The following is a 21,580-nucleotide window of genomic DNA, read 5'->3' as shown; positions in this document are numbered from 1 at the left end:
GAGAGGCAAAAAGACACCAATGCTTGAGTAAATGTAACTGAATGAGTTCTTTAATTGAGAGAAAGAGAGAGAGCATGCAGCTAATATCACTGTCTATAGATAGCTATGCCAGTGACCTGAGGACTAACAGCCACAAACAGAAATGTCATAAGGCCCATATTAGCAGAATCCAGCAACCCTAGCCACAAGGTTCTAAGGTATTTTTCCTGTTATTTATATATTTCCATCTAAGCAGCTGCATGTGGGGGCTGTGGGATGTGTGATGTCGTGAAAGTAGCCAGTGCTGGATGGACGGGGTTCAGAAAACCATCACATACTGACTCAAGTAGATCTTTCCATGGTAGAAACTGCCCACCCATCCCTTCACCCATATTTTTCTGATCTTTCATCAGGGACTTCTCTTTGTAAATTTCCTGAATATGGCTGAAGCACTGCAGCTGTCAAATTATGCACATGACATATCTCCACTGCTTTTCCTTAAATTGAAAATGTAACAAAGCTCAGAGAGCCTCTGAGGGGTGCCCTGTTAATACATATTCTGTACTTAAAGGGAGTGGTGGATCAGCCTGTGTCTGAGAACCAAGCTAATTGGGGTCACACAGCACATGTGACACTGACATTCCAGTGGCTGACATTCCCACTCTAAACACCTTTGTTTTTACTGCTAATAAATGGGTTCTTTGCAACAAAGACATAAGTCGCTTGATACCTGTATTTCAAATACCTGAGGGTGAATGTTGGTTCCTTAGCTGAGCCTTAGCTAACAGGTTTTCCATTATCTCTCGAAAAAGGTGCAGAACGTGTAATTACCTTGAAAATGGAAATTCCTGGATCAATGCCACCTCTCATTCAGGAAATGCTGGAGAATTCTGAAGGACATGAACCCTTGACCCCAAGTTCAACTGGGAATACAGCCGAGCACAGCCCCAGTGTCTCACCCAGCTCAGTGGAGAACAGTGGAGTGAGTCAGTCACCTCTGCTGCAGTGAGACATTCCCCAGGGCCTTCAGTTCCACATGGAAAATGCAAGGAAAACATTTTTACTGCTGCTTAGTTTTTGGACTGAAATATGTTAAACTCAAAAAGGACCAAGAAGTTTTCATATGTATCAATATATATTCCTGTGTAATTTGCCTAGAAATACAAACTTTTCAAATTCTGAAAATCAGCCATTTCATGCCACCAGAAACTAGTTTAAAGCTTCTACTTTCCTCTCTGAACAGTCAAGATGCATGGCAAAGACCCAGTTGAGATGATTTAGCCCTGGTTAAGTTTCTGAAGACTTTGTACATACAGAAGTACGGCTCTGTTCTTTCTATACTGTATGTTGGTGCTTTCTTTTGTCTTGCATACTCAATAACCATGACACCAAGGTTATGGAGCAGACCACTGTACATCTTGCTTTCGTGAATAACAAGGCCTCACGGTAAGGAACCAGGACCTTTGTACAGTACAGGATAACACTAAAGACACTCTGGTTTAAGTAGTGGAAGCTTCGCCTTGCTCTTTGATGCTCTCAACCTGCATCCTTTCTTTTATGTTGCCCAGATAGAGTGCACTTCACTGCACTAGCAGAAAAGAATTCTGTATCAGTGTAACTGCCAGTTTGGTTAATCCAATGTCATCTGTTCAATTGTTAATGTCACTTTAAATTAAAAGTGGTTTATTCCTTAATGACACAATTACCGAATGAAAAATGATACATTTTTACAGTCATGATAGCCTCCAAGGCAAAACACTGTCCAGTGTTAGTTTGTTTACCTGCTCACAAGCCATTGGAGAAATATCACAGGATAATCAGCAGGCGAGTCTGCCATCTGGACTCTAGTAGCCCAGGGACCTTCCTGACTCATGCCTGATCCTGGATTTCCCCCAGTCTTGATGCTTGAAGGTATGGGCAAGTGGCCTCCTCTGGCCTTGTTCAATCACTATGATGCAGACTGACAGCTGTGATAGAGTGGCTGACAGACTCAAGTGTCAGGTTCTGAGTTCTCATGTAAGCACTAGTGGAATTTTTTGTTTTTGATATATTAGCAAAAGTCTGTGATGTACCTTCACTGGCTCTGTTTGTACATTGAGATGGTTTAACATTGCTTCCTATGTTCATATACTGTTTACCTTTTTCCATGGAGTCTCCTGGCAAAGAATAAATATATTTATTTTAAAGGTGTGTGAGAGTTTTTACTATGGTTTCTAAGTAAAGAGTCTGCGAACACAGATCCATTTTTAATGTTTAAATTTCATTTCAAAAAGCAGGTCTGTAGTCTGCAATCATGACAATTAAAATCTGTGCTAATGCACGGTAATCTATAACAATTCTACAAGCCAATCAGACAACACATGACATTTCAATGAGTAAAAAAGAGCATAAAACTGTATGTGTAAGAACAAAATGTTAAAAGGCCTACCACAATAATAAAAAACCATCAATTACATCATCACATTAAAATAAGTCAGATGTACAAAATTCTGAGACAGAAAAGACAAAGGACAACACAAGATATTTTGAAAAATGTTCGTGCTCTTTGGGCACTTAATTAAACATTGCAAAATCCACATCTTCTTCTTCATCAGACTCTGCAAAATATTTTACTTCTTTCCTAGCCCGACCAGTCCGTGGGAGAGCAGGTGGTTCAGAAGTGAAGTCTGAGGGGAAGATGTCTACATCTGAATCCTGATCAAAAGAGGTTTTCTTCAGTTTCTAGACACCCCCAAAGGAAAAAAAAAATTAAAAATACCAACGTTAAGGAAAGTGTAGTGTTAAGAATTATTATTCCTTATACTTACATTTATGGCATATTAGCAATAATCACTCTTTTAAAATTAGAATTGACATGCTAACTTAAGACTAAAATGAATTATGGAAGAAAAACAGATTGGATATAGTAATTGGGCTCTTGTTATAATAGCCTCATCAATGCAACATCACTATTCCAAAATTATTTATTACTAAACAAGAACACACAATGTCCACATCAGAAAGTATTCAAGTCACTCTATTTCAGAATTCACAGGAGCAGAACAAGGCTATGCACAGTACATAGCATACACTATCACAAGTATTGATAAAATACTTTAAAATGTCACAGAGAGAGAAGGGAATTGATGGAAAGGACAAATCTGAGAAGCTATAACCATCTCCATTTGTCTTTTTAAGTTTTAATAGGAAGAAAAAATAAGTGGTGATGAGAATGCAGCTGAGGCCATTTATTTACTCAAAAGGAAAAAAAAAAGGGTTTCTAAAGAGTCAGATTAATTATGACTATTAGGCATAGTCAAACTCAATTTTTAAAAATCAAATTAATCCAAGTTCATAAGATATTCTAATATTCAAGTAGCATATACCTACAATAGTTCACTAAATGGAATAGAAGACTCTAAGTTAAGCTGATTTATAGTGTTCTCTTTACATAAGAACTAGACTGGTTACACAAATTATTGTCTCCCACTGATGAGAGTGACCACATTTAGAGCACTCTACATGTAGATCATGAGCCATGGTCTGGGGTGTTCTTGCTTACCTTGCTGGCTGTTTTTGATGTTTTCCTTCCAGGGTTATAATCACCTTCATTTTCTGAGCCTGACGCTTTCCTTTTCTTTGCCCCTCGGCCTTTACCTTAAATATATGAAAAGATGTTTTTGCTCCCAAAGGTAAATAAGATAAATGCCCAAGTGTTAAAATTACATCTTTGGCATGCCCAATAATGGGGTTTGCAATCCTACTTTCTTGCTATAAATGACATACATATACTTTGGCAGCACCATTTTAATTCTGGAGTGTAAGTGACTAAAGAGTATTTTAAAAAATATATTTAAAAAAAGTAAGAAAATCCTGGAAATAAGTTTCAATGATTAAGCCCTGATAAAAGACTAGTATTTTGCAAATATAGCTCTTAGGAACAAAATTTATTACAAGAATATTTAAGTTATGTGTTAAAATTGATAAACTTACAAAGCTTCAAACCACACATGCCTATATATAGATATATATTTACCTCCTCAGGTTCTATGATAGTTTTTGTTTTTTCTTAAGCTTTCCTCTTATTCTCTTTCTTTAGCCTGTATAACAAGACCCTGCCTCAAATAAATCAAACAAAAAAGTTAAGACAGGACAGAAGTGGTAAAAACCCAAGGGTTTCTATTGTGGCATCTTTTAAGCTTATTTTTAGTATGTTTATTTAATCTTGTCAATGTTTAACTGATGAGTAATTGTTCTAAACTGCTCTATGTCCTTTGCTCTAAAGCATCACAATATTACTTGCATATAACCCAACTCAAAATAAAACAGGGACCCCATCACCAAACTCAAAAAAATTGAAGAAACAAAATATTTTCCTTATAGCTTGTGTTTAAGGATTAGACAGACTCACCTTTTGGTGTTGTAGTTTTCTTTGGAATGCCAAATTCAGAATCTGAGTCTGAGTTTACAGTCTCTACTACTTTCTTCTGTTTAGGGGCTCTCTTGACCTTAGGGGCCGTATCTGAAGGTGGTTTACCTATTAAGCAAACATCCTTTAACTGGTCAGTATAATATACTTATCAAAAACGTATCTCTGACACACACTAATTATAACCCATGTACAACTACACGGTAAGTTCTAGCTTATAAAAATAATTCAGTGGTGGAAAGCATTTTTATAGGATCCTCAAATAGAACAAATACAAAGCACTTCATTTCCCTCCAATAGTTGAAAGCCAGACTTGGCATTTTTTTATGTGAAAAGAAACATGAAAATCCTAGACCAGTAGATACAAAGCCTCATTTTGCCATACTATGTTTTAAAAACAAACGTATTTACATTTCATATAAACACTATAGTCACTTTTTACTTGTGTAATAAAAACGAGTACTGAAAACAAATGTATTAGATAGATTGAAATGAACTGTTTAGTTTTCTATTAAAAACTAAAAAGTGTTGCTGACTTGACTGAAAAATACAATTGAGTCTCAAGCCGAGATGCTTGACATAATACCCCTCATTGGCTAACAGCGGGAGGAACTAAACATGGAAGATGGAGCCAAAGACCGTGGCTTTTACTCCTTTTGAATCCCCATGACTAAATCTACTATAGGAACACACAGAGGTCCACCCACCTCTGCCTCCTGACTGCTGGGATTAAAGGCGTGCACCACCATCACCTAAACTGCAATACTGCCATGCTTTACCTCATATATAGAATACAGGCATAAAAACAAACATCTGAAAGCGGAGGGGCTATACTTTTAAAATATGGTCTAAAAGATATTTTAGCAACTCCTTCACATTATTAGAAAGCAAAGAGGATTCTTGTAATATTTTAATTGTAAGTTTCATAGTGAAGTACCCATGCAAATTTAAAATTTTAAAATTGTATTAAAATTAAAACAATTTTAAAATTGTTTAAAATTGTATCAAATTCCCTTTCATATCAATCATCTGTACATAGCTTATGCAATAACACAAGCAGGTATAAAGTACATACCCTTTTTAGCAGCGACTGTTTTACTTGAAACTTTATCTGTTTGCTTCAGACCAAATGATGGTGTAAAAACAGAAGCAGTATCTTCCTCATTACTGTCAAATTTAGCTGAATCTAAAAATTTCAAAGCTTTTTTTTAGTAAAGAGACTCTATAAAGATCTGAGTAAACTGATTCTTTGATGACTTCTCTTTAGCTAAAAAAACTGATCTTGTTTCTATTTTGACCATATAATCCACAATATACAAACAGCTGAAAATAGAAAATATAGCAATGTTATACCTCAAAAACATTAACTCTGTTATGAAACAATACACATGCACATGGCAGTGAAAATTAATAGTATCAAAGTTAATTATTTAAAAGATAACTGTCAAGTTCAGAAGTATATACTAAGTGATTTGTTTTTAGATAAAAAGGCTCCACTGTGAAAATTTCAGTATCTATATAAACACTGTTAATCCTTCAAGAAAATCAGTATTAATGCCCAAATCTAAGAGAGCAGTAAGCACTCCTATTTTTAAATCAACAAATCATTGAAGACTAATTTTAAAGGGAAGCTTACCTTTAGTTTACTTTTTGTGAGGGAGGAGACAGGGTCTTGCAATGCAGCCCAGATTGGCTTCAAACTTAACAATCCTCCTGCCTCAGCCTCCCAAGTGCTAGGATTATAGGCATGAACAAAACAAAACAAAACAAAAATATGTGCACTAAAAAGATTCCCTGATTACATTTGCTGCTATGAAAATTTTATTCTTCCAACTATAGGAATTTGTTAAGACAAATCTGCATTCATACCAGTACCTTAATAACCATAAACAGATTCACATCACCATGAAAATCAAATTTCAATCTATATTTTTCTAATATTTTTCTCATTATTAAACCTATAGACACTATACCCAGCGGGTTAGCACAGGTCTAGTGTGTGTGTCTACATGCTTCCATAATGCCTGTTCTAACCAGTCAATAAGTAAATCTTATTAGATTGGGCAAAAAGTAAAGTCTTTCACTCATGAAAAACTCTGCACTTAAATCCTGGCCTAATGGTTTTTTTCAGTTTTCTCTCTACCAAGTACAGCAATAATACCACAATCAACTAATGAAAAGACTAAGAGAACCTACCATCTTCTGACTTCTGAGAATATGAAGGAAATGAAAACAGATTCCCAAAGTCCTGACTTTTTTTGTCATGTGAAGATTTTCTATTAGAAAGAAAATATCACAAAGAAGATGTAATTAAAATATCCTAATAATATATACTGCAAGATTATCATCATCAAAACTTTAGTTAATTTTTTCCTTCTCTATTAAAAATAGAGGGATACCCCCACCCTACCCCTTTAATCATGGTCTTACAGTCTTATGTAAGCAAATATATGAACACAGATATAATATTTTTTTAAAATACTAACTTAACATAAAATAAGATTATAAACTGGACAATGGTTTAAAGTTATTCAAAGTGACACTAACTCAATTCTACATTATTAGAGAAGCTCCAAAGAGAAAGGTGGACACCTTGTTAATAGCAGGGAGTAATACCATTCCTGACTGCAGACCACAGGTGGGCAGGCAGTTACTTTAGAAACTAGTCAAGGGTGGTTATATCGAATTATAATGTCTAAAATTAAACTATTTAGTTCAAATATCTCACATTCTCCATGTTAATGCTAACATTCATCAAAAGCAATAAAAGTAATCAAAGACAAATCTACTGGAGAAACAAGTTTCCTAATTCTAAAGATCGAGAAACATTCCCCAAACCAGAACTGTACAAATACATTCCATGATGATGATGATCTTTTGGTAAACATTTTACTGAAACAAACAATACTCATTTATTTACATGTTGTTTCAGCACTTTCTTGCTAAAAGGGCAGTAATAAATAGCTGTTAAAAAGCTATATGACAGGGACGTATGAAACATTTATTCTCAAGCCCTTCAAGAAAAAGCTTGCCAATCCTACAGCAAAAGTTAGGGAAGAGCTAAAGTATTAACAAACTAATTATTTCATAAAGAAACATTTAGCTAGAATTGATCACTTTTTGGTGTTCACGTAAGAGCTCACTGGGTAATCATTGCTGCATTACTTACTCTGGAGTAGCTTTCGATTTGCTTGGAGAAAAAGCATACTCATCTTTATCTAAGCCATCTGAAGGAACAAATTCATCTTCTCCATCATTTGTTATGGGAGATGCTTTAACTTTCAGTTCCTCCAAATCATTATTGTCATCATCATCATCAGCATCATCATCTTCCTCTTCTGAGAAATCAAAGGTGTACTTAGGTCTTTCAGCTAAGAGAAAAAAACAGAAATGAATGTTAACAGGACACAGTGATATGTTGCTGAAGTTCCAGATACTCAGGGGACTGAGGAAGAATTACTTGTGTTACGAGTTTGATGCAACTGTGGGTGACATACAGAGGGACTAGGTCAAAAGCAACAAAAGAATGTGGAACTCAAAATCTGAGATTTAACACTTAAAATATTTTTAAAATACATTAAGAGAAAGATGAACACTTAGAGGGAGGGAATATTGTCTATGCTTTAATAATAAAACTCAGTAAGAACACATGATTTGGAGCTGGAATGATGGCTCAATCGTTAGGAATGATGGCTCAATCGTTAAGAACACTTGTTCTTGAAGACCTAGGTTTGGTTTCTAGCACCCACATGGCAGCTCACACCAAGCCATAATCGCAGATCCAGAGGATCTGGCATCCTCTTCTGACCTCAGCAGGCACAGACACACAAATTACATAGACATACATGTAAGTAAAACATTTATATATGTAAAATAAATCTTTTAAAAAGAAACATAATTCACTATGTCTTTCTTTAGAGTGATGATTTAATACTTTAGAGAAATTGATAATACTACTGAGCCTAACTTATAGGTCAATGATAATATATAATAAAATAAATATAAAATATATCACAATACCAGCTGCTCTCCTAAGCAAAGAGTCTCTTGGAATAACCACAGGTTCTGTTTCTTCCAAGTCACTCTCTGATTTGGACTCATCATCTGACCAAGGATTCCGTTTCTTCACTTTCTTTGCATTAGGTTTACCAGATGATGTGGGTGTTTTTCTAACCCTGGTACCTAAAAGCAAGACAATGGTAATGTGCATAAAAATACTTATTCAAAGCTACTAGTGAAGCTTTTCTATAAAAGGTTCTTTATAAAAAAGAAATTTGTATGAAAACTAAAGGTATTACTTGAATACTAAAAATCAATGAATCAAAATTAGTAGACTCTAGAAATACCCTTTCTTTCTTACATACAAACGTGCACAAAGGCATTCTAATGACTTACCAGGCTCCTTTTTCTCCCTTTTGGGTTTTGGACCTTTATTTACAGGAGCAGATGGGGTCAATGTCTCTTCTCCTGTGCCTTCAACTGGTGTTCCACTAAATTCTTCATCAAATTCTACTTTCACTGTGGTAGTATCAGGATCACCCTATGTGTGTAAAACCAAACCAAATCCAATCATAAGTAAAAGTAAAAAGTAAATAAACAAAATGCCTATTTTACAGATAAAGCTTTACTCAACAGTTTCTTTATATCAGGTAAATTTTTATTTAATATATTCCACTTGAGATATGTTTTACTTTATTTTATTTACCTGCTTCAAATGATACTGCTTGTGACCCTAACTAATATACTCACTGAGGTGATAGCCACTTAGAAAAATCATAAAGAATAAGCCAGGCTCTTGGTTATCAAAAAAAAAAAAAAAAAAAAAACCCAAAAAACAAAAACCTATGAGACCAATAGCTAAGTACTCCAAAAACTAAACAAAACACAAACAAACAAACAACAACAACATACACACACACACACAAAAAAAAAAACAAAAACAAAGAATTAGTGCCTATACCTTGGGTTCCTACATAGTAGGAAAACATTTTCAAATTGCTGAAAGAAAATAAGCAACAAATATATTTTGTGAGGCACTATAAGGCTGACTTTAAACCAAAGTTATTGGTAAGGGCAAGAGAATTGGTAGGTAGGTACCCTGATCAATACCACACAAGGCAAAATAGATTGACAGCTCAAGGGAATGTGAACAATTCTGTTTAAGGAAGACTAGAGAAAACACCCCAAGAGTTTTCCTGAGTTCTGAAAGAATCGTCTTAGTTTGCCAGGTGGGTAGAAAAGTAATGAAAGAAATAAAATGAGAAACAAAGCAAGTCCGTAAATAAGGATAATGGGCCTAGTTTCAGCCATGCTAAGTTCGAGGGGCTTTGGGCTTTCAGGTGACTACATGTGCACAGGAGCCTGGACATTACAGCTCTGAGAGAGACTCGTAAGAGTTGTTGTTTTAAGTGGGCAAAACTCAGGGCAGGCAGGGATGAGTTTATTAATACTACATAAGGGGGGGGGGGAGAAAGAATGATCAGAAATGAACCTAACAGAAACCAGCAGAAAAAGACAGAGGCTACTAAGCTAAGGTGAGAGCTGAGTGAGGTGAAGGCACATCCTAGAGAATTCACCCCAGTCATCAGCCAGAATTCCTTGGGCTCTAAAACAAACCTGTCTAGACCTCTAACTTTCATAAGACATACATCCTGCTTCCTTGGCTCTGAACATTCATTCTGGACATTACATCTGACTAATCCTGGCCTATCCTGCTCAAAGTTAAATTTCATATATATATTTCTTGATAATAAGTGTCACTGCCAACAATGCAGGATGTGCTTAATAGTGTTCAACAAGAAACAAACAAGGAGTTCCTAGAACATGGTAAGTTATTTCAAAAGCCAAACAGGCCTTATTTTTTGCTTAACACTCCTTTAATCATTCATCATAATATAGAATTTAAGTGTATAACGAGAATAGTTTTTGTGTGGTTTTTGTTAATTTAGAAAGATGTTTGGCAGACTGTTTCTCATTCTAAAAACAGAATTTAGACCAGGCCCTTGTAGTCCCAATCAGCTCAGAAGGCTGAGGCAGGGAATTAGTTAAGTCCATGACTTTGAGACCAAACAGAGGTGATAAAGGGGTGGGAACAAAACTGAAATAAATAAATGGCTCTAAACATAAATATTTGTGATCCTTGACCAAAATTAGCTGTTCTTCCTTAGCTCAATTACACTCATAGAAAGAATATTTCCTATATTTCCTAAAGTAAGTAGATTCTCCCAATGAGCTGACACAGGAGCGTGTGATACCTTCTTCTTCTTCAACAATTTCCTGCTGGCATCTGCCTTCATTGCAGTAATTTCAGGAACGATTCTTCTCCCGTAAGGTGAGGGCATCGTCTCCTCCAGCTGAAGTTTCTTTACCTTAGGTTTGCCAACTTTACCTTTAATTGCTTTTCCAGACATTCCTGCCAGAATATCTTCTCGTTCTTGTGCTTCCACTTTCTGAAATATTATTAAAGGGGAAGGGGATACATAAACAGCTCTTTACAAAAAACCACTATTGCATAAGAACCTGAAATAAATTATTCACATGTTAAGAAACAAAGCTTTCTTTTCAGCTCATCTAATCTGAGACTAAATAACAGAAAAAGAAGAAAAAACTTTTAGGTCAGAAGACCTGAGTTTGAATCCCAATTCATGTATTTAGTTTCTTACTCATACAATATGGTAACAATAATTAGTGACCTAAGTGCTAAGTGGTTCTTCATACTCCTATGAGACTACGGTATGGGGCATTGCTGACCTGGCATCATCAGAAACCTGGCAAATCACAGACAAAGACAGTGCATTAAAAAGTATGAAGTGGGGCTGGAGAGACTGCTCAGCTCTAAACAGCATTTGTGGCTCTCAGAGAACCTGGGTTTAGGTCTAAGACCTACATGGTGTACCATACCTATCTTTAAGTCCAATGTCTGGAACTTCCAGCCCCTCTTATGACCTCCAGGTATCAGGCATATACATGGTATACAGACATACATGCAGAAAATATCCATATGCATAATAAAGTAAAAATAAATAAATCTTTAAAAAATTAAATGGTTATTCTTTTCATTTGCACTAAACAATTTTAAAGTAGGAGAATAAAAAACTCCAATACTTTGAACTTTTGGGTTTGGTTTTTTTTTTGTTGTTGTTTTTCCTTTTTATGGCTTTTTTGAAACAGGGTTTTTCTGTATAGCCTTGGCTGTCTGGACTTGCTTTGTAGATCACACTGGCCTTAAACTCACAGAGAAGTCTGCCTTCCTCAGTGCTGGGCTTACAGGCGTGTGCCATGGCGCCTGGCTACTAATGGGGTTTATTATCAAAATAAATGAATATGTAATCACAATGTGACAGATTGTAAATTACACAAAATTATTCTTTCTAATAATTAATGTGTTTAAAAAATGCAAACAAAAGTGACATCTCTTGAAAGACATTTATATAGACTTTGCTTAATAAAAGTTTATAGATATGACAGGTTTTGAAATAAAACGCATTGGAATCCAATGCTGATAATTCCACCCACTAGTTAAATATTCTAAATAAGTAACAGACAGCTGGCAGGGTAGCTACCACGTGGCAGGCCTATCATATCTATTTTAGTCATGATAAAAAAGGCTGAGATGAATAATTGTTTTTAATCATACCAATAGAGCTTCTCTCTAAGCAAGTCTATCCACTCTCTAGGCTCTGAGTCCATATTTGTATTATAGTAAGGATGACTTCTCTCATTTGAGAACCACATGCAATGCAATGTCAGCATGTAAGATATGTTCAATTGATGGTATCATGGATTTTAAAGAATGTGGAGTCAAGAAATTTAAGTCTAAATATTTTAGTTATCAAAAAAAAATTCTGTATCTTAGGGTTGGAGGGATGGCTCCATGGTTAAGAGCAAGTGTTGCTCTTGAAGAGGACCCAGGTTCCATTCCCATCACCCATAATGTTGTTCCTAAACCTCTATAACTCCAGTTCCAGGGGATCTGATACCCTCTTTGGAACCAAGCATGCATACAGTACAAATAAACACATGCAGATAAAACACTCAAGACATAAATAAATACATCTAAAAAATTAAAACTTTCTCTAGAATTTAAAGATTTATTTTTTTTATTTATGCATATGTGTCTGTGTAAGTGTACAGTACATTATGTATGGGAGCCTATGGAGGCCAGAGGGGATGAGAGGAAACCTATAAGAACTGTCTAGATGAGTCAAAGAGACTGATTGGGATCCTCTAAAGAGTAGTGAATGCTCTTAATTGCTGAGCCATTTCTCTAAGTCTCCATATCTAGAATTTAATTTGTTTGAATGCTGCTAATTATCAAATAACAAAGTGACAAACTAAAAGCAAAAAGCAACACTTTGGGGGCCTGAAATTACTTTGAATGATAATTTTTCAGGTCTAGAATCTATACTATTAAAGTAAGCACAAAATGAGCACATTTCACTTTTCTTATCAGTGATCAAATTTAAAGTAATGTCAGAATTGCAATAATAGTAATCAGAAACAATTGTTTTCTTTTTAATGTATGTTTGTTCATCTTTAGTATGATGTAGCTTGGTTGGCTACAGTCTCATTCATGTTAAGCCAAGTGCTTTAACACTGAGCATACCCACAAAGAAATATTAATTTTTTTAACATATAAGCCAGCAGAAAGAAAATATACCTCTATTAAAAAAAAAAAAATCTAATGATTTAAGTCAATGTATACTATGGTACTTAAAAGATCACAGAAAGAACCTGAAACAATAGTACAAAAATGTTTGAAAATTCCATCAGGCAAGTAAAATAATATACTATTCCACAAAATCTAATTATAATAGAAGTCATGAGCAGAAAAGTTAAATAATGAATTAATAATGTAATTAAAAATCTGAAATGGGGAAGTAACTAAAAATGTAGCAGCATGCAATAGTAGTGGCTGTTTACCTTTGGTAATCAAAATCAGACATTCATTCTGCTCCCATTAATTTAATTTTTGTATTTTAACAGGCAATTTTAAAAAGGTTTATATTTAAAATATTTTCTCTACTTTTACTTTTTAAATTAGAATTCCACAAACATAAAAACATTGAAATTTCTTATAATCTAAAAAAGGTCAAATACCCATATCTAATCATATCTACATTTTGGCCTTACCTGTTTTCAAAAAAATGTCAAATTAAATCAATAGCACAATCAGAAGTCAGCTAAGAGATTTAAACTAATAGAAAGCATTAGAATTTATTTTACTGTAAATTGAACTCTATAACATTTATATCCATCTACACTGGAAAGAGCTTTTCCTTATAACTTCAGAGGTAAAGCTAGCTTAATCTTAACTTGAATTATAAATATACTAATATAAAGTTAAAGAAAAATTCTAAGATAATTAAAATTTTAAAAATTTCATTATTATCTCAAAAGATTATTTTTCCAAATATATTTTATTCATCTTCAAAACTGTTTATTCATTTAGCAGGACTGGGGATTGAATTTAGGCCTTGCACATTCTAGGCCAATGCACTACCACTGAGCTATATCCCCAGCTCTAAATATATATTTAATAGAGATTTAACATACATCCAATTCTTCAACAAATGCTGCTAAATCTTCTTTCCACAGATCAGAAGGAGATTTCCTTTTGAGATCATTAACCTCTCGCCCCTACAATTAGAAAAAGAAAGAAGTAGTACAGTTTAACATTTAATAGTTTTTAAATGTGTAAAGGATAAATCAAAATACTTATTTTTGGAAAAAGAAAATCAAAGATATGGATAATACTGAAATAGTTCCAAATTATTTAACCCACAAAAGTGCATACTTTTGTATCTCTCTGTTTAATGAGTTCTTCAACTTTTTCTTTAGTAAGAGACCATAAAGACATATTTAAAATATAATTAAAATCAGGGCCTGAAGGAGTTCCTGAGTCAGAGGAACTATCATCATGTTGGTTTTGTGTGTCTTCCTCTTCTGCTGCCTGTAAAAAATAATAAATTTTATATTAAAGTCCATTATTATACCTTATCAGCAATTTAATTTCATTGAATATTGGGCTTAAATGCTATATTGTTAGTGCTATACCTTCAGGTGATAGGAGTAATTTAAGTTTACCATCAAGATTGCCTATAAACCCTATTTCCTATGTTTTAAAAAAAAGCTTAAGATTTTCTTAGGATATAAAATAAGATCTTCAGAAGGAATAGTATATTGCATTCCTATTTGCTCAGGAATTTAATGAAAAGTTAATTGCTTTCCTAAGTCTTGAACTGAAAAGACACTGTATCTTGAAATTATTTAGTAAAATTTTTTGTCATTGCATACTGTCAGACTTTTATACTGGTCAGTGAATGAACATGAAATCACTAATAAATCACTTATAAAAAGTTTTAATAGTTGTAAAAATATATATCATAAGCTACATTTATTCACTAAGGATGAATTGTAATAATAATTCCCTATTGCCATAGAGATTACTCAAATGAGAACTCAGAAAATAAGTTGACTAAAAGATTAAGTTGATGATTAGTCTCCACTAAGGTGGTAAGATTTCTCTGAACTTTTACTCAGGAAAACAATTGCAACTTAAAAAAGCCTCTTAAGGTAATACTATGTTTCAAATTACAATGAATTCAATAAAAGTAATTTTAGGTGGCATTGTCTTCAAAGGCTTAAAAACAAAGACATTAAATAAAACTGAATTAAAGTTGTTTAAGACACTCAGACAATTAAAAATTACAAAGATACACTAACAAGCAAAAGGTTTAAAAACAAAACAGCTTTACAATTAAAAATGTTGAAATAAAATAATACCACCTACAAAGTTAGGTCTGAGTGTGCTTTGGAAATAAAATGATAAAAATTAAAAGTACAAATCAAGATGCTTCATGACAAATAAAATTATAAACTAAATTAAGTTTATAGATGAACAGTTGATAGATGATTAGTAAGTACTAGATAATGCATAATAAGACTGTTCTACAGATTTTTTTTTTAATTCCTCAATAAACAGTGGTTTGCTATGGAGTTATGGAACAGCTGGGATGTTCGCCCACAACAACCAGGTATTAGAGCACAATATAATCCTGCCTAGAACTCATATTTTGGAAGTCCATTTCATCTATGTTTTCATGGTCAGAAGCATTACTAGTGAACAGTCTAAGTGTGTGTGTTTCACTATTAACAAAAATGTAACTGGGGCACTTTTAGAAATTGATAAAAAGTGAACTTTTCCATGTTGAACAATAGAATTTGCAGTATATGAAATAACTTAAAGTAGCTGTGTTTTAATTCTCTTTCTCCTTCCCAACACTCTTCGAGGCTCTGGTAAGAACCCTCCTTTTCATACCTGAACTCCTTACTCGCTTCAAGTGTACACTTAGCAACAATGTTGCAAAAGCATTCATAGTATTAAAGCAAGTACTGAAAGCAAGCTAGCTTTTATCCATGAATTCTACTTCTACCAGAAGGGCAATCCGAAACCAAGACACCCTTATATTTTAAAACTAGGAGAACACTGAATTCACTGGCTTATTAGGAAATTATTTTTTTAAGTTTTATTTATTTATTTTATATACAATGTTTTGTTTGCATGTACACCTTCACGCCAGAAGAGGGCACTAGATCTCATTACAGATGGCTATGAGCCACCATGTGGTTGTTGGGAATTGAACTCTTGAACTCTGGGAAGAGCAGCCAGTGCTCTTAACCTCTGAGCTATCTCTCCAGCCCTATTAGGCAGTTTTTTAAAGATATAATATAAACCAACAACGACACAGAAGTTCAAGAAGGATATAAAGCATAAATTGGACTTCAGCAATACAATAAGTCACAGCAAGATGAAAAGAATGTGCTCCATTCATCATATTTGAAAAACTACTCATCTTGTCCTGTCCTACTTTATTAAAATAATAGATAAGCCTATTGTATTGATACTACATAATTTGTTTTAATTTTACTCACTTTAACATATTATATTGACTTCAAAATTGAGAAGAGCGTAATGTGAACAAAAGCAGTATTTCAATAGTTTGATGAAAAATACAATAAAATATGGTTGAAAACTAAACTGCAAGGAAATTAACATATCAGTTCACAGTATGTCACAGTTTTAACTCTTTTAAACAATGTTTATATTAGTATCTTATATATACAAGTTTATTTCAGTATCTAAAAATATGAATCATTGCTCTTTTTAACTTTTCTACATTTTTGTTCTCAATCACAATGTTGTACTACCTTTTAAAAATTCTTTTTATCAGCACAGTATTAAGAAACTAATTCTTGAGCAGACTCTTAAGGTTTAAATACTTCATTCATTGACTTAATAATTATCTGAAATGGACAACTTAATGATAGTGTTTCAATTTTGGACCAAAAGTCTAAACACAGGCAGAGCACATGCTTGGTGTTAGTGACTACAACAAAGACCTTTTGTCTCTCATCTTCCCAGCCCAAACCACAAATGGACCAAGCAAGTCGTGACCAGATGCCAGACTGTCATCAAAGACTGGCCAATAGAATGATTTTTGAGGGCTACCAGTCTGGCTCTCAAATAGTATGCATGTACCTCATAGAAAACACTATGACAAATTAAACCTCTTACTGGCAGACTCAAAGAAAAAAATCCAGGAGACCAAGCTACCTTCTCAACCATGGAGTTATTTCTAGAGGCCCTGGTGGAGACATGTGTGTTATGGTGGGTGTGCATTCTAAGTCCCTGGACCGTGTCTGCTCTGTGGGTTAGCAGAAGCCTTCAGGCTCCAAACAGCCAGCTTAGCACCTTTATCAGTCTAATTTCAAACTTTGGGGTTGGGGGTTTTGTTTATTTGGGAGTTGCTTTCAGAGCTTCTCTGAGCGTCTTTTTCTGCAAGTGATTACCTTTTCTTGTGCTTCTTTCCACGCTTTCACTGGGTCAGATTCATAACCTCTCTGGACTAACATTTGAATCAAATCTTTCTTTGACCTATTCTCTATGTGAGGGAAAAATAAAATTAGGATCAAGAAAAGAGATCAATTTGTATTTGCTTATATTCTACTGATAAAAATGTCTTCTATTAATGAAGACTTTTTCCATTTTAACTATAATGTTCAAATCTTTGAAGACTATCCCTTACCTATGGTAATTTTCCCCTGTATCTTCTCTAGAATGAAACGAGCTTGATTATTAAGCTTTGTAGATTCTGCTCCCAGCATTCCTACAAGCCACTCCTTCCGTAAACCATAATAACTTAATCGTAAATCAAAGAATTCTTTCAGAATGTCTTGCACAGTCTCATACTTCTTCAGACATCCCATATGATCAAAGAGTACCTATATAAAATACAAAGTTTTTTCCATAAAGTCAATAAATTAATACTGATATTTTAATTTATAATATCTACAGTACTTAAACTAATATGAATATATACTATCCCTGAAACCCACTGAAACAAACCAAAATTATTAAAAACATTTCTATAAATATTCCCTTAGTAACAGGATTTGATAAATGCAATTATCAAAACGATAGGAAAGTTTAAAATACTAAAAAATTTTGAGAGACTATTTTTTTTATAAGGTTTCTTAGTAGGCTGGAGTGATAGCTCAGCGGTTAAAAGTGCATACTGTTCTTGCAGAAGAACTGCTGACTTTGGTATCCAGCACGCAGAAGAAAGAAATTAATCCCTGGGTTCTTTAGCATTCAAGCTTATTGCTGTCACTCTTGTTATGATTATCCAATGCACGAGCATTTAAAAAAGATTAACTGATATATTACCATGGAATTGCAAGTAAGAGTAGTTTGAAGTTTAAAAACTTTATGCAGTCCAGCAGCTTCTGCTTGTGCAAGTTTCTCTTCTGTCATTTTCACCACAAATTTTACGGTTGTATCAGTATGATATTCTTTGTAATCAGAAATTAGTGCTGGTGTTTTATCTGTTCCATTAAGCATAGGTTCTAGGACCTGCTCCTTGTATACCTAAAAAACATTTAAAAAGACAATAAATCTTTTTTACAATAAACTATCATGTTCTTCTTGTTAGTCACATAATCTTTTAAAAATTCTCAATTCCTACAGAGGCAAAAAGGAAAATTTTATCTTTTTTTGTTTCTGCTTGAGGGTGAGAAAAGACACACAAAGCCATATCTCTTGTTTCAATTCACTTAACCTCTAAAGAGCACCACAAATCTAGGTATAAGGAAGACGACATTTGCTAGACTAGTAGATTGGAGTATACTCCCCATTTAGATTTATAGTAATTAATACTGATGTGAATTTACTGAGCATATTTCTATAGGCATACAATATATCTCATTCTATACCTTTTGTTTTAAAACAAACATGAACATACAATCTCTTTTTTAAAATGAATGAAAGCATCACCTAACACAATGGTTCTCATCCTTTCTAAAGCTGAGGTGAGCCCCCCATAAAATTATTTTGTTGCTACTTCATAACTATAATTTTGCTATTATGGATCATAATGTAAAAAACAAAAATCTGTGTTTTCCAATAGTCGTAGGCTATCCCTGTGAAAGGATCATTCATCCCCCAAAGGGGTCACAACCCACAGTTCGAAAACCACTTAATGTAAAACATACTATTTTTTACATATATTTAAAAACTTGAAAATTCAAAACACAAAATTCAAATAAATATGGAATCAAATTCAATACAGACATAGAACAAACAATTAGGTGGATTAATTATGCCGCAAAGAAGCAGTGCCCTTCTCATTCAGTTATACCAACCTGTGTCCAAGTTCTAACTGGAAGTTCTGTAATCTCTACTGTGTTTCTGTCCACCACAAATATCTCACCACTGACAGCGTACTGGTTCTGACCAAGTTCCTGGATGGTGCCTTTAAAGTTTTTATAGTTTGGAAGCTGCAGGGGAAACAGAATTAAGCTGAGTTTGACTTTGCTCGAGTGCCAGTATAACTTCCAAATAGCTCAGCACATGGTCTAAAGATACAGCAGGTAAATATGCTGAAACTAAACTTCTCATCCTCATTTGTTGCTTGCTAAGTACCTTGATCTAAAACTCATGGCTTCTGTTAACATAATCTGAACACCACCTAATCGCTTCTTATATTCTTTTTCAGTATATAGCCACAAATTCCTTCCATGTTAGCTTAATATCCTTTAAATTCAAACTCCTTTTGCTTCACTGAATGTCTTATGGAGTTTGTCTCTATCCAACTGAACCTTCTAATCTTTTTCTAATAATTTTCCCCTGCAAAACCACTACTTCTCCCATGTTCTATTTGAAGATCTTGAATGCTTACACTGTTTGCTATCACTTAAATAGTTTTAATGTTCTCCCAAAGTGTCATGTGAAAATACAATTACCACTGTAAGAAATATGAATGTGGTTTTTAGAAGTAAGGCTTTTGGGAAATGCTTAGGATTAGGAAAGGGTAGAGCCCATGACTGAATCCTAGTACCTATGTAAGAAGCAGAGAGGCCAGAATGACAGTTGTACACACACAACTTGTTTCTTACCATATTAAGCCTTGTGCTGCCAGAGGACTCTGCCAGCATGAAAGCCATCACTAGATGAGGCTTCTAGGCACTGAAACTCTAGAATTATGAAGTAAAATAAGCCTCTTTACCTCAAAAAAGCAGGCTACCTCCGGCATTTCATTGTGATAACAAAAAATACTATCTACAAGCTCATGACACATTCTCAGCTCCCCATTTTACACCAATATAAATTTACTCATTGTCAAATCACAAGAGATTATTTCCTCTACTAAAATCTGTAAACAATATTGTCACTAAGAAGTTCAACACATAGCAGGGGACATTCTGTGCATACTGAGTACCTTTGATCATTGTAAATTTCAATCCCTCATATCTTCTCCTGACAAGACATTAACTTGGGAAAACAAAGATATAACTCTTTAACTCACTTCTTAGTACAGGCCATGTGGTACTAGGCACAAAGAAGCATATACTAATAGAACACATTAGCCCATCATTCTCAAATGTATCTAAAACTGTTTAAATCAAATACTATCATAGAAAGTTTTTTGGAGCTTGGGAATTTAGTAAGATTGTTTGTTGCATATACATGCAGGATCTAAGTTCAAATCCCTAGTACCCACAAAAAACACAAGGCATGACTGCATATACCAGTTAACCCAGCAAAGAGAGGAGGAAGCAAGAAGATACCAGGAGCTCACTGGCTAGCCAGCCTAGCTGAAATGGCCAGCTTCTAGTTCAGTGAGACACCTGGTCCCAAAATAGTAAGACACTGAACGAGAAAGGAACTAAATTCCCTATCCTGGCTTCTACGGTATACATTAAGTATATACCACATGTGTTATGATATGGAAAATTTTCAAAGCTTAATACTTTGTTTTGATACAAAAACAAAGCTACATATTAGTGTCTTAAGAACACCACTCTCTATATAGTTCAAAGATTCCAAAGCCTGAAGTACAAAGTATTTTAAAATTTCAATCGTTTTTCTCCATAAAACTTATCTTCAGACTCATTCATTTATATTTCTCAGGTAAGCAAATATAAATCTATATCCTAATAGGATCCTGTCTATAGCAGGTCTACAATGAAAAGACTGCAATATTTTCTAAGAGGAATAAACCTGAATAAACCTTGTCCTAATCCATTACTATTTAAGTAAACAACGTAAGCCATAAAAACTTACCATGGGATGAGGGTCCAAACCTTCTAGCATCCGTCTGACATTGTTCACAATTTCTCTAGCATCATAGTTAGGCAGTTTACAAGCCCAACCAGTCCCAATGCCTTCAGCACCGTTAATCAAAACCATGGGGATTATGGGAATATACCACTCAGGCTCAACACGTTGATTATCATCATAAAGGAACTTAAGCAAGTTATCATCTACAGCTGGAAAAAGCAGTCTTGCCAGAGAACTAACAAAAGGAAATAGAAGAATATTGCTCTGAGAAGTAAACTTTATTATGACTTACATTTTAATAATTTTGACTATATATAATAAAATTTACCAATATTAGTACAAAAGGCATATTTTTTCTTAAGCACAAGCCAGTATAAAAGAGCCTTTATTTACTTTGATATTTACTAGTTTTAACTGCTTTAATACTCCTAAATAACTGTGTAAGAAGTTCCAATTATTCTGAGTAAAATATCTAACCTATTTTCAGTCAAAAAAATAATGTGCGGAAAACGTGTATATTTATTACTCAGAATGCATAAAAGATTAAGACCAAAAGACTTCATGTTTCTTAT

The 21,580-nt window shown here is 34.1% G+C and overlaps 2 protein-coding genes across 10 annotated transcripts in view; one reads left to right on the top strand and one right to left on the bottom strand.

Annotated features, from left to right (window-relative positions):
- Rarb (retinoic acid receptor beta) overlaps positions 1-2,165 on the top strand; it is a 648,239-nt gene extending 646,074 nt beyond the window's left edge. For all 8 annotated transcript variants that reach the window (XM_060390998.1, XM_060390997.1, XM_060391001.1 and 5 more), the window contains one exon: positions 792-2,165. In XM_060390998.1, the coding sequence (XP_060246981.1) occupies positions 792-988 (197 nt within the window). In that variant the 3' untranslated portion in view covers positions 989-2,165. The remainder of the gene's footprint in view (positions 1-791) is intronic.
- Positions 2,166-2,212: 47 nt separating this feature from the next.
- Top2b (DNA topoisomerase II beta) overlaps positions 2,213-21,580 on the bottom strand; it is a 60,253-nt gene continuing 40,885 nt past the window's right edge. Inside the window, exons 21-36 of one of the 2 annotated variants that reach the window (XM_021648064.2) lie at positions 21,012-21,243; positions 19,091-19,225; positions 18,117-18,317; positions 17,476-17,671; positions 17,240-17,331; positions 14,184-14,339; positions 13,943-14,026; positions 10,642-10,836; positions 8,783-8,927; positions 8,408-8,569; positions 7,557-7,758; positions 6,584-6,663; positions 5,463-5,573; positions 4,370-4,495; positions 3,521-3,615; positions 2,213-2,700 (exon numbers count right to left, since the gene is read on the bottom strand). In XM_021648064.2, coding sequence (XP_021503739.1) covers positions 2,533-2,700; positions 3,521-3,615; positions 4,370-4,495; positions 5,463-5,573; positions 6,584-6,663; positions 7,557-7,758; positions 8,408-8,569; positions 8,783-8,927; positions 10,642-10,836; positions 13,943-14,026; positions 14,184-14,339; positions 17,240-17,331; positions 17,476-17,671; positions 18,117-18,317; positions 19,091-19,225; positions 21,012-21,243 — 2,380 coding nt within the window. In that variant the 3' untranslated portion in view covers positions 2,213-2,532. The remainder of the gene's footprint in view (positions 2,701-3,520; positions 3,616-4,369; positions 4,496-5,462; positions 5,574-6,583; positions 6,664-7,556; positions 7,759-8,407; positions 8,570-8,782; positions 8,928-10,641; positions 10,837-13,942; positions 14,027-14,183; positions 14,340-17,239; positions 17,332-17,475; positions 17,672-18,116; positions 18,318-19,090; positions 19,226-21,011; positions 21,244-21,580) is intronic. The other variant, XM_060390996.1, reaches the window with a different exon arrangement.

The sequence above is a fragment of the Meriones unguiculatus genome, chromosome 9 (genome assembly GCF_030254825.1).
Source record: "Meriones unguiculatus strain TT.TT164.6M chromosome 9, Bangor_MerUng_6.1, whole genome shotgun sequence".
In the NCBI taxonomy this organism is placed as follows: Eukaryota; Metazoa; Chordata; class Mammalia; order Rodentia; family Muridae; genus Meriones; species Meriones unguiculatus.
Note: the sequence above shows the minus strand (reverse complement) of the source record. Positions and strands in the feature narration are given on the sequence as shown.